This window comes from Xyrauchen texanus, chromosome 1 (assembly GCF_025860055.1).
Source record: "Xyrauchen texanus isolate HMW12.3.18 chromosome 1, RBS_HiC_50CHRs, whole genome shotgun sequence".
Taxonomy (NCBI): Eukaryota; Metazoa; Chordata; class Actinopteri; order Cypriniformes; family Catostomidae; genus Xyrauchen; species Xyrauchen texanus.
In genome coordinates, this window is record NC_068276.1 from 59570296 (window position 1) to 59583948 (window position 13653).

Sequence of the window (13653 nt, forward strand, 5' to 3'; positions counted from 1 at the left end):
AGCTTTTAATACAACAAAGCTTTAAACACAAACAAATCTTAAAATATAACATCTGGAACATCTGCTATGACTTTCTCACCTCTTATAGGGATGCAAACTCATGAGTAATACAAATAAAAATGATTCTAACCACATTAAACATTATTTATGCAACATTGTTTTTATCTGTTTTTGTTTGCTTAAGAATGAAATGCTGTTGCATACTAAAAAGCTGAGTAATTAATGCACACAACACATTAAATAAGTAAGTTACTTTAACTCTAAACACTATTGTTTCCTATTGAATGCACAGTGGTGTAATGGCACTGTTGGTTTTTATTTTTATAGACCTACCAAATGGCGACACTTATCGGTAGACCTGACATCTCATGCCATCCCAGATGTGTATCTTTCTTTCTTCTGTTCTACAAATGAAGTTTTTAGAAGAATATTTCCGCTCTGTAGATCCAAGCAAATCAAGTGAATGGGTGCCAAGATTTTGAAGCTCAAAAATCCACATAAGAGCAACATAACAGTACTCCAGACACTGGTGGTTAAATCCTTATCTTCTGAAGCAATATGATTGGTGTGGGTGAGAAACAGATCAATATTTAAGTCCTTTTTCCTTCACGTTCTCTGTTTTTGGCGATTCACATTATTTGTGGATATCACCCCCTAGTGGGCAGAGAGAAGACTTTGTGATACTTCGTCTGAACAAATAGATTTAAACACCAGTCATATGGATTAATTTTATGCTCCCTTTATGTGGATTGTGGAGCTTAAAATTTTGACTCCCGTAAAAATCTTCATTTGTGTTCTGTAGAAGAAAGAAAGTCCTACACATCTGGTATGCCAGTAGGGTCTGTAAATCATGGGACAATTTTCATTTTTGGGTAAACCATCCATTTAAGTCAATTCAATCTGTATTTAAATAGCACATTCAAAAACAAGAGGCTGAACATATATTTAAGCACATTATTACAATTTGAAGAAAATAATAAATATAAAAGGACCAAATAAGGAAAAAAAAAAATGTAATTAATAATTATAAGAAAACGTTTAGAAAAGGTACAACCAATTGACTTTGTAACTCAAGATTTCAAATAGTACGAGAAGCTTAAGAATAAATAAAGGCTTTTAAAGTGGAAAAGTGTGAACATCGGTAAAATATATCGGTCAAACCGATTATTGGTCGAGAGGAAAGAAGAACGCAGTTAGAGAAGCCACAACCAAGATCTCAAACAGTATCAGCAGCTAAAGAATAAATAAAGGCTTTTAAAGTGGAAAAGTGAGAACATCAGGTCAAATATATCGGTCAAACCGATTATCGGTCAATCTCTAACAGTCTCCATGTCTTTGTTGATATGGCATGGCCGCTGGTTTGTAAAATATTGTGATATACATTATGACTTTTTCTCTCAGCGTTATGGTCTTTGGGACCAAGAGGGTCCCCTGCAAGAGAAGAGCATCGTTTTACCTGTAGACAAGAACAAGACTGACCGAGACGAGAAGGTCTTTCAACTGTCAGATGAAGAGGACAGCCAAGCGCAGGCGAAGCCAGACACAGAAGTGCTGTCAATCACACAATCAACAGAAACACCCACTGATGCTGAAATACACACTGACCCAGAGCCCAACGTTCACACACACACTACCACAGAAAACACTGAGACCGTGAAGGAGGACAAACACAAGAAAAGCCTCTTCCTTCGATTCCGCAAGAATAAACCATCAAATAAAGGTCTGAACCAAAATATTTATAGAGAATAAAGGACTACTTCACCCCAAAATATATACTCACCCTCATGATGTACCAAACCTGTATGCTTTTATTTTTTTCTGGGTAACACAAAAACACATTTGGGAAGAATCTTCACACGGCTCTGTTCCATGCAGTTCTTAATAACCACGTCTGTCAAGCTCCAAAACAGGACAAAAAGACTTAATAAAAGCACCATAAAAAAAATAGTCCATGCAACTTATTATTTATATGGAAGAAAGATGCATGAAATATTTCACATTTGTGTTCCACTGGAACAATAGCAGCATACAGGTTTGGATCACCATGAGAGTGTGTAAACGATGACGGAATTGTAATGTTTTGGTAAACTATCCCTTTAATACATGTATTACATCTGTAAGGATACACAGTCTGTTATGTGTAGCATTTAACATGTATAAACAATCCTGTCTCAGACACTACACAGAAAGAGCCCAAGAAGAAGAGGAAGTCCAAGACAAAGAACCGAAAGGAAGCGAGTAAAAGACTAATAAATGCTATCCATGGAAAACTCAAAGCCCTTTTCTTATCCATGTAAGTGAAGCTGAGAATTCATTACTGTTTGCTTTGGGCCAACTGTGCTGAAACAGCAGGTAGAACTGCTTAAAGTGGTCAAGCTTGTTTTTGATGGTTTGTGGCTGGTCTACCAGCTCAGATCCCCCCTAACTGTTCTCAACCAGCTACTGTAATTGAGTAGCCTGCCCTGGACCAGCTAGAAACCACATAAAACCAGCTCCCACCGTAAGATGGTTTTTAGCTGGAGTTCCCAGCAGTGATCTGATGATTTTGTTGTTCTGCTGTGAAATTTGCACTCATGATGTTAAAGGCATATTTCTTGGGTTAACTGTCATGCAGTGTGTCATGTTGCATGTTTTCATCTTTGCAACGCAGAGTGAAGAATGTCTATAAGCCGACTTGTGGATTCTTCCAGAACATTCTTCATGCAGAGTATCAAGCAGCGACGGATGTCTATGCTCTTATGTTCCTCACTGATGTGGTGGATTTCATCATCATCATCTTCGGTTTCTGGGCTTTTGGAGTGAGCATTGAGAACCTCAGTACTAAGATATCTGTTATCCAAAAATCCTAAAATAATGTGTATAGAATTGTACAGGACTTAGAAACAATCCTAATGAATATTGCAGGGTTGGAAAGAAGAAACTTTTACAATTGGCTCTGTTCAATTTCTTGAACATGCAGTTTCATTGAAATCTGAATTGCCATTACAGGAAGTGGAATTCACTGAATTGCGGTTCAAATGAAATTCAACACAACACTGGAATTTAATTTCACTCAAGAAAATATTTTAGCCAATTTTTAAGATATGCACATTTCAATTTCATAAGAAAATTCCAACAAATTGAAATGAAGTAATCTTTAACAAAATTAAATAAATAAAAAAAAATGTAATGGTGCGTATACAGCAGTGCAGCGATGGTTTACGGACCGAGTCTATTTTTGCTGTGCTGCACCGCACTGAATTAAAGTGGCAGCGCATTGTTCACATTAAAATAGACATAGATTGACAAGAAACCGTAATAATTTCATCATATACGCATAATTACAGTTAATGTGTTCTACAGTTACTAAATTACAGGGTCAAGAAAAACTAAAAAGTATGATTATAGTCCCAAATGTTGCAAAATGCCATCATATGTGATTTTTTTTACCCTAAAAAAAGACAGTGAACGCAAATGCGCCTCATTCTTCTCCTTATTAGCAACAGATATAGCGCGATAGATTTTCTTCTGTCAACAACTCGAACTACATGTAAAACAAAGAATCACAATGATTAAAATACATTTTCATACTGTTTCAATGTCTTAAACAATGTCAAAGTTAACGTTTGGATTTAAAATCAAAATTACTTACACATTTTTGATTTTGTGGCACACAGAAACTGTGGATCAGTAGCGCACTGCAAACGCAGCATATGTGAAAGCACTATAGCGCGTGCTGCTCCTGTACCGTATACGCACTGCACACACGTGTGAAACGGGCGTTAGACCCATTTCTCTATAATCTAAACCAGTGTTTCCCAACCACTAGTGTGCCGCGAATGATTGTCAGGTGTGCCGTTGAATTGATCAAATTCCACAAAATAAATAAATGCATGAAAAAATGATTATAATTTCAGGGATCCAAACTCCTCAACTTTCTGAGAAATTCCCAGAAAGGGACTTTCACATGACTCAGAATTCGTAAGTGACGTCACACCAAAGTGCTTCACTAATAATGTTTTTGAGATATTGAGCAACAAGAAATATTTAAATACTGTCCAAATTTGTGGAGACATTGAATGTCTCATCATAATATTACCTTATTGTTTATGAATATCAGAGACCCCATTTATTGAGCTAATTTAAATTCTCCAAGAAAACGCTTCGACCTAAACATAAACAAGTCCTTTTATTACTTTCTGCTGTCAAAGCAACTGCAAGCTTTTTCTCTCTCTTCCAAATACATGTTTTCAATGTTTATTGTGCACACCTCCCGCTTTTTTACGTATCAAACTTGTAAAATCACCCCTTTCTGCATCTCTTGTCATGTGGAGGGCGATGCGGCGCTTGACGCTGCCTCCAGAACCAAATTAAAACTGCCACGAGACGTCGTCTGTCTGAGACAGAAAATCTAATGACAATTGTCTCTGCATCAGTCTCCCGTGATACGTTTGGTTACACACAGGCGAGCACACAGTTTAAGTTGATGCAGAAAAGGAGGAAGGTTTGAGTTGTCTATTGAGCTCGGTTCAGTTCATTTTTAACGTGTTTTGTTCGTATTTAAATCGTATTTGTATTTTGTAATATTGCGTTGTTCATATGTCGTGTTTTAGTGGCCAACTCATCTGTTCTCTTCATATATAAATAAATGTATAATCTGCTGTATGCTAGTCCTGTAAGTTCATGATTAAAAATGAAAATGTGAATGAAAATAAAAGCTATTAAATGACTTATTATCATTAAAATATGACAATTAAAATGACGGGTAATAATAGATTATGACGGAATTTTTACGATCCTGAGAAAGTCTAACGCAAGCACTGTATGTGACTTGTTTTTTTGTTTTTTTGCATAGCTGAATTTGAAAGAGGGACAGAAAACATGGACAAGTTCTTGAAAAGGAAAAATCTTGATGATGGTTAGCCTGTGTGGGATAGCGGTGTGCCGTAGAATTGTTTAGTCGTAAAAAGTGTCCACGTTGTCCATCACATTTAACCTATTTGATTAGATTTTTTTTACGATAACTTAAAAATAATAATAATCGTAATTCTGCATTTGAATTTTAAGTAGAGCATTCTGGGAAATAAAGTGTTCTTCCACCATAGTCCATTAAAGTGAAATAAATGTAATGCACATTTCTGCAGGTGGCATTTCAAGCATTGATGATTAATATCATCTAATGTTTCTGGTAATGTCCCATATGTAGTGTGTGTGTGTGTGTGTGTGTGTGTGTGTGTGTGTGTGTGTGTGTGATAGCAAATATCATGTTTGACTGAAAAATTAAAAGTAGTATTAAAAACATTCTCAACTCGATGATGCATACTGCTGTAGTCTAATGATCTCTGTGGATGTGATGAATGTATGTACAATTCTGGTCTCATAATGTTGTTGTTAACTGGTGATTTAAAATGTACAATTTCAAAGTCATTATCAAATGTTTCCTCTGTCTCAGAAACACTCCGCCGCGGCAGATATCGCCTCGTCTCTGTCTGAAGATCAGGTTCCCGAGGCGTTTCTGGTCATGCTTCTCATTCAGTTCAGCACTATGATCATCGATCGCGCGCTCTACCTGCGGAAGAGCGTCCTGGGAAAGCTCATCTTCCAGGTGTTACTGGTGTTTGGAATCCACCTCTGGATGTTCTTCATTCTTCCTGCGGTCACTGAGAGGTGAGGGATATCTATCGGTCTCTGTAGTGCATCAGACCATCTCTGCGACTGAGATCAAGCACTTGAGAATACGTACCGTTTATGTTCACAGGATGTTCAATCATAACTCAGTGGCCCAGCTGTGGTATTTTTTCAAGTGCATCTACTTCACCTTGTCGGCATATCAGATCCGCTGCGGCTACCCGACACGCATCCTCGGGAACATCCTCACCAAGAAATACAACCACCTCAATCTCTTCCTCTTCCAAGGGTGTGCGCTACCTCTTAATGTCCTTTTTCAAGATTTAGTTCAGAATTGGTTGCGATGAAGCCCGTTAGCTTTGAATATTGCACTATTTGGACACCTTTGCTCGTTTTTCCCCTCAGGTTTCGCCTCGTTCCCTTTTTGGTGGAGCTTCGAGCAGTGATGGACTGGGTTTGGACCGATACCACACTGTCTCTGTCCAACTGGATGTGTGTGGAGGACATCTACGCCAATATTTTCATCATCAAATGCAGCCGCGAGACCGAGAAGGTAGCAGTCCTATTAGCATCTTAAATGGGGCGGCAGTGGCTCAGGTGGTAGAGCGGGTCGGCCGCTAATCGTAGGGTTCCCGGCCCTGACTCCACATGCCGAAGTGTCCTTGGGCAAGACACTGAACCCCAAATTGCTCCCAATGGCAGGCTAGCGCCTTGCATGGCAGCTCTGCCGCCATTGGTATTGGTGTATGTGGGGGGTGTGTGTGTGTGTGTGTGTGTGTGTGTGTGTGTGTGTGAGAATGGGACACTGTGTAAAGCACTTTGGTAACCTCCTGAGATAATCAGCAATGTCTATGTTGATAAATGAATTATATGATTATAATAATTACCAATCATCATGTAAAAATTGTCTTCATTAATAGTCTTAATTATGGGTAGAAATAAGTTTGGTAAGTGGAAATGCTTTACCATGTCTAAAGCTTTCTTAAATGGCCATTTACTAATTATTTTATAATGATTAAACTTCCAGCATTTATGAGTACATGGTATATGTGTACCTTTAAACATATATTTGTCACTGGAGGCCCATTTAAAACGAGCATGTTAAGATGAAAACATGATGAAATGGTGGCCAGTTGCAGGACACCGGATGTGCGCTTTCCCTCATAAATAAACATCCGTTTTAACCTAAAATCTTGAACAAAAAGCATCACTACCATCATCCAACTTAATTGGCTTTTTCCGAAATGTTCCTTTTAGAAATATCCCCAGCCAAAAGGACAAAAGAAAAAGAAGATTGTCAAATATGGGATGGGCGGCCTTATCATTGTCTTCCTCATTTGCATCATCTGGTTCCCTCTACTCTTCATCTCATTGGTTAAATCTGTAGTGGGCGTGGTTAACCATCCAATTGATGTCACAGTCACAGTGAAGCTTGGAGGTTATGAGGTAAATATATATGTATATATATTCACTTGAGGTTGTCATAATATGCAAAACAATCACAATATTACCGTTATCATTAATCCTTTGATTATATGATATATTTTCTCAGCCTTTATTTACAATGAGCGTACAGCAGCAGTCCATTCAGCCGTTCACTGAGAACGACTACAATCATCTCACCAGCCAGTTTGGAAAGAATGCTGTAAGTGGATGCAAACATTCATCTCACACTCACTAATGACTGCTGTCACACATAAAGACGTGAGGCTGAAGTATTCTTGGGTTTCCGCGTGTCGCTACTTCTGAGATTCATCCTCTGCTACCCGGATGGAGGCGAGTCACTACGCCACCACGAGTACTTAGAGCACATTGGGAAATGGCCGTTACAAATTGGGGAGGAAAAATAAAAAGAAATAGTGCAAGAACGTGTCTAGGACAGATTGATGAACTCGATTGCAAAAGGGATTGATGTGGACTGTAGGCTGAATTTTAAAGCTGCTTTTTGTATTGTCTATGTTCAATGTTTTACTCGTCTGTCACAATAATGCAATATATTTCAATCTGAAAATATTCATTATTTCATTTAATATTAGCCCTATATATTATATTTATAATTATTTGAATTTTTATATATTATTTATATTGAATTATATATTTGGAGTCCTTTCTCCGCCAATAATGATATGCAATTAATTTTATTGATTGAGCTGACAAATTCTACCTTTCTGCTCTGATCTCTCAGTATGCTCCAGATGCTTGTCCCCCCAAATTGCTCTGATTGGTTCCTCTAAATTTAAAAGTGACATTAATATTATGTGCTGCATAGTGTTCTATATTTATTTGTAAAATCAGTTGCAAATATATCATTTTTTTAACCCTCTCTCCCCAATTTACCCAAACCAAACTGCCTTTAAAATAATATAGAAAAATACTAATAAATGTAAAAAAGAAAAAAAAAAAAAAGAAACGTCTAAATAAAATGCCACAATGTAAAAACCAAAAATGTCACAGTTCTATCATGAAAGTCAAACACAAAAAAAATTTAAGTTTTTAAAATTGTCGTGAAGCACTAGAATAACAGCAAGACCAATGCCATACAATGGCCAAAGATGTCCAACTCATTAAAAAATATCGAAGATGGAACGCAATAAAGCGTCCTGTATGTGTGCACCCTTGAAAAGCATTACTTTGAGTGCAGTTCATTTTAAAACTGGGCCAAATCATTATTGGGTACATTATATTGAGATATAACAGTATACACTTGCTGCCGAAGGCAGATTGCCTTAAACCTGAGATTTGTCCACAGGTGGCCATGCAGTTTATTACCTTGTACAGCTTTGAAGACATCGTCACAGCCAACATTGAGGGCAGCTCAGGGTCAGTGTGGAGAATAAGTCCTCCGAGCAGACAGGAACTAATCAAAGAACTGCTCGGCCACAGTGACATGACCTTACGTCTGGACTGGAACTTTCAAAGGTCAGTCTGAGTGTGGTTCTGCATCACACCTGCTTCTGGAACTGGGTTATTGCACAATCTTTGTTTTAATTTCAGGTTAAATGGTTTCAATTGTTTTTGTATTCTTTGAACATTTTGAAAATTGTTTTAATTAATGTATTAATTCATGCATTAATCAACCTTGTTCTGCAATAGTAAATGAGGTTTGTGTGCGTGTTTGAAAGGGATCTGGGCAAGGGCGGGACAGTCGAACATGCATTCGACAAGCACACCATCAATTTGGCGGCAGGGAACCCGGTTCGAGCAGATCTGGCCTCACTGCTGGTGGGCAGTCGCATGGATCCTGTGTAAGTCTTGACAAACTTTTGCAGCTTATATACCATATGGCCAAAATATGTGGACACCCAAAGACCACACCCATATGTGCTTGTTATGCACTTAGTTTTAGAAACCACTGGCAATAATAGCGGGTTGGATCCTCCCTTTGCGGCAACAACAGCTTCCACTTCCAGTCTTTCCACTAGATTTGTACGTATAGCAGAAAAGTGCTTTCCCCATACTGTTGAAGCAAATTGAGAATTCTATAGGATGCATGTCATTACAATCCATAGCATTAGGGATGGGTACCGTGAACCGGTTCCATCCATCCATCCATTTTCACCCGCTTATCCGAAGTCGGGTCGCGGGGGCAGCAGCTCCAGCAGGGGGCCCTAAACTTCCCTATCCCGAGCCACATTAACCAGCTCTGACTTGGGGACCCCGAGGCGTTCCCAGGCCAGTGTGGAGATGTAATCTCTCCACCTAATCCTGGGTCTTCCCCAAGGCCTCCTCCCAGCTGGACGTGCCTGAAACACCTCCTAGGGAGGCGGCCAGGGGGCATCCTTACCAAATGCCCAAACCACCTCAACGGACTCCATTCAACCGGTTCCATTCTTTAAAAAAATCACGGAATCACGTGGTCTTCATGACTTTCGGTTCCGTTAATGGTTCCCTTTCATGCAGTTTTCCGCTGATGCGGATGGAACGGACCGTGTCTTCAGTGGCCCTCCTCAAGAGTATAAAACACACAGCACTTCCAGTGCATTTTGATTCCCGAACACATGTCTCTTATGAGCCCGCTCTTTTGAATTTTTTAATGATTTAGAGATATACAGTAAAAAAAATAAAATAAAAATTAGGATAGGGGCAAATACTTTTTCACAGTTTTTTTATTTTATTTTTGTGCATCTTAATTTGAAATGAATTGAAAGTCAGTAACGTTAATCTGATTACAAGTATTTAAAATTAAATTCATTACACAAATTGACTAAAAAAAGTAATTAGATTGCAGTAAACAAAAAAACAAACAAACAAATAAAGCTTTGAAATCGAATTACACCTAACATTGCACAGCTGATAAAAATGGATAAAAAATTATTAAAAAAAACAAAACTAATACCTTGAATGCACTGTAAGTCTCATTGGACAAAAACATCTGCTAAATGCGTAGAAGTTAATATAAACAGCATTAATGTTGTTGTTTTTTTAAAGTCGGTGGAATTACTAGAATAGCCAAACTCATTACACTTTGTCCGTTTTTAAACAGAATTAGTCATGTTTAATCATCTCTGTAACTCTTTTTTATAGACTTGTGCCGCAGATGTTTCCGAACTACATTCGAGCACCCAGCGGTGCTGAAGCAAAGCCAGTCCACCAGCTGTATGATGGTAAAAAGGAGCTTAATATCTTCTGTAAAGAGTTTATGCTTTTTTGGCATTTGGTATCTCAGAGGTATAAATGACAACTACAAAAAAATTATAATTTGTTATTTTTTTGTATGCAGTGCCTATTTAACCGCATGATTTGTTGAAAATGTTTTTTTTTTTTTTTTTTAACACAAGTTGACCAGTTTTTGACACCATATCAGGGAAAGAAAATGATTGTTAATCAGAAAACATGGATGGTTGAATTCAACTGAATACTGGATTTCAGACAAAGCTTACAAAGACCTGTGAGCTCTTTCCACCAGTACACGACAACAATTATGGAAATGTTAAAAAAGCAAAATAATATATATATTTAAGCACGAGCAAGAGTGCGATATGGCCCTACATCAGCACTGCTGTGATTTGGCCGCAGGTCGAGTGCTGTAGGTAATCCCAGCAGTGCTGATTTAGGGCCATATAGCACGATTGTGAGTGTGATATTGCTTATGTACAACAGTTCAATGATCAAGTACATTTTAAAAATTTTGGAAAAACTGAGTACGGTCATAAAAACACATTTGTGCAGGGCACTTCTTTATTACGCAACAAATCAGAATCTGCTGTTGCTGTACAAAACAAATGATGCGTCCAAACCTTCGTTAGAAATTAAAAAATGTCACTTCAGAAATAGTATCAAAGCTTGTGCTGTTTCTAACAAGTTATTGGATAAACGAGGATGGATGTGAGCGAGTGTGTGTGTGTGAGAGCGAGAAAGATGAAGCGAGTGTGATCACCTGTTGCCACACCCAAGCAGAGATGCTGTCAGCTTTCTGAAGATCAGCTTTCTCAGTGGTAAAATATCATCGAAGTGGGGGTTTTTCTCCCTGTTTCGCAAGAGTCGATCACTATAGAAACCGCAATGTCCTCCGCCATTTTAAACCGCTCCCATTGTGTAACTAATGCTGTGATGAGCCTTAATGCTGAAGTTGTTCATTTAAAGCCGTTTAAAGCTATTTCCTAGTTTAGTCGTAAAGTAAGTGTAGTAAGTGATCACGAAGATGCTGTTTTATGTAAATGGCTGACACGGATTCACTTCACATCACCTAACTGGCTCATATTACACACAAAAATGAACTTTTGCCACCACCTGCTGGCTAACATATGTAATTTTTTTTTTTTTTTTTAAAAAGACAAACAGTAGCTCTTAAGACATCTGCACTGCTCTTACACTTTAGTTTAGAACGAAAACAGTGATACACACACACAGTGAAGCGTCCGAGTGCTGATGGTGTCGGAAAGTCTCTCGTCCAATCAGATTCGAGAACCAGAAATAACTGTTTTGTGTGTGTGTGTGTATATATATATATATATATATATTTATTTTGTTTTTACAAATGTCAAGGTATCCCCATATTTATTTTAATGTGGTATAACGGGGGAGGAAACACCCCATTTTTCTTTAAAAAAAAATTATTTTGTCAAACCATTTCTTTTGTGTGCATATTCTACCCCGTTAGACATGTTTTAAATGTGAGATTGATTTCTGTCGAGCACTTAATGAAGGACAAGGATAATAATTGTTGTTTTGGGGCAGGTGGTGAGGAGGGGTATCAGGATGTCACTCTGTCGCTCATGAGACTCGGATCTCTGAATGAGACTGGAGCTCAGGAATGGTGGGACATAAGTATCGCAAAGTGCAGGAAATGTGACGTGTTACCCATGATCATCTTCAATGACAAAGTCAGCCCTCCAAGTCTGGGATTCCTAGCAGGATACGGGTAAACGGCTTCCAGTCCTTTCAGTTGATATATTCCTAAAGTTCAAATTCACTGTAAATACAAGGTTCCTAAATTAAATGTGTTTAAACATGTTTAAAGGAATATTCTAGGTTATTTACAACTAAAGATAGCATTAATGGCATGTCTCAGATGTTGTTAATAGATCTATATTTGTATTGATCCTGTAACATTCCTTTAAGTGTCCTTCGGTTTTAACCATTAACAAGGCTCTTCCCCTCTCGTAGGATCATGGGACTGTACGTGTCAGTGGTGCTCGTCATTGGCAAGTTTGTGCGAGGCTTCTTCAGCGAGATCTCTCACTCCATCATGTTTGAAGAGCTTCCATGTGTGGACCGCATCCTCAAACTCTGCATGGACATCTTCCTGGTGCGAGAAACCGGAGAGCTGGAGCTGGAGGAAGAGCTCTACTCCAAACTCATCTTCCTCTACCGCTCTCCAGAAACCATGATCAAGTGGACGAGGGAGAAGAATCAAGACTGAAACCATGTTTTACATGCTACATGTTACTCAACGTTCCTCAATAGAGACTTGGCCTTGAAGCCAGCTGGAACCAACGGAGCTTCACCGTGCAAGAGCCGTTGAATCATTCAGTGTCTTATAAAGACTATATAAGAGCCTTCATCCATTTTTCCAGCGCTGTGGAGCTGCGTTGATGGATGTAAAGATGGAGTTGTCTTCTTGGCACTCAAAGTTTGGATAATAGAGGGTCGGTTTAGGCCTCCGTGCATTATTTTGGCTGAACTGTGTTTTGTTTCGTTAAGTCTCTCAGCAAAGCTTGGAAATCAGCCTCTCTGAGTTCAAGACTAAATGTGACTGATTGAGAGCTGTAGGGACCTGAAGACGCTAACCCAAGCTGTCGTAGTGATCGGCGTGGACACAACACTATTCGGGGAAACCGATCATTATTTTCATGACATTTAAGCAATCTTTTCTCAAATTCTCGTAACGTGTGAAGATGATTACTTTTGTAATTCCCATAATTCTGATTGGATTGTCATTAGTTTTAACAATGAATTAAAATAAATAATAATAATCTGCTTAAAGAAAGCACAACAAATACTACCATGATGTATAACACTACCATTTCAATTATATTTTTCCCACATTACAGTGATGAGATTTTGGTAACACTTTACTATACGGTTCCATAATACAATTGTTTTTGTCAGTTCATAATGTATAAAACAATGTTAATGTATAAAACTTTACATTTAAAGGTGCTGTAAAAGTGCTATTCTTTCTTGCTTCATATTTCCAAATACAACCTTATTGTAAAGTGTTACTGTTTTTTTTTTATTTTGGCATTACAGTAATGACAATTGGGACGAAAATGTCATTAAAATAATGTCACAGTCCTAAATATAGGCTTCATTTTCTTTATGCAAAATAAATTTTATTTCTTGTTTTTGAATTTTGGGTGAAATATGGCCCCAAATGCAAATCAGACATGTTCTTGAGTGTTTTCGTAAGCGTCACCCATTATAACTGTTTTGTTTTTGCTCAGTTGCTACAGCAAAACTGTTTACAAGCCAAAATATCTTCGGATGAGAGCCATTTTGTTTCTGTTTTAGAACTTCTGGTAAAAACGCCAGGAAGTCAAACACTTCAAGCCATTTCACTTGGTTCTCCAAAGAGAAAACGATTAAGGAATTTTAAATACAACA

At 38.1% G+C, this 13653-nt stretch overlaps 2 protein-coding genes across 2 annotated transcripts in view; one reads left to right on the forward strand and one right to left on the reverse strand.

Annotated features, from left to right (window-relative positions):
* piezo1 (piezo-type mechanosensitive ion channel component 1) overlaps window positions 1-12477 on the forward strand; it is a 119129-nt gene extending 106652 nt beyond the window's left edge. Inside the window, exons 39-51 of the mRNA XM_052123436.1 lie at window positions 1402-1720; window positions 2176-2293; window positions 2651-2798; window positions 5432-5646; window positions 5738-5896; window positions 6013-6160; window positions 6865-7053; window positions 7160-7252; window positions 8357-8526; window positions 8730-8852; window positions 10132-10211; window positions 11785-11968; window positions 12214-12477. Coding sequence (XP_051979396.1) covers window positions 1402-1720; window positions 2176-2293; window positions 2651-2798; window positions 5432-5646; window positions 5738-5896; window positions 6013-6160; window positions 6865-7053; window positions 7160-7252; window positions 8357-8526; window positions 8730-8852; window positions 10132-10211; window positions 11785-11968; window positions 12214-12469 — 2202 coding nt within the window. The 3' untranslated portion in view covers window positions 12470-12477. The remainder of the gene's footprint in view (window positions 1-1401; window positions 1721-2175; window positions 2294-2650; window positions 2799-5431; window positions 5647-5737; window positions 5897-6012; window positions 6161-6864; window positions 7054-7159; window positions 7253-8356; window positions 8527-8729; window positions 8853-10131; window positions 10212-11784; window positions 11969-12213) is intronic.
* Window positions 1-13653, reverse strand: part of LOC127642770 (uncharacterized) — a 371536-nt gene that overhangs the window by 218548 nt on the left and 139335 nt on the right. The gene's annotated exons all lie outside the window — the stretch shown is intronic.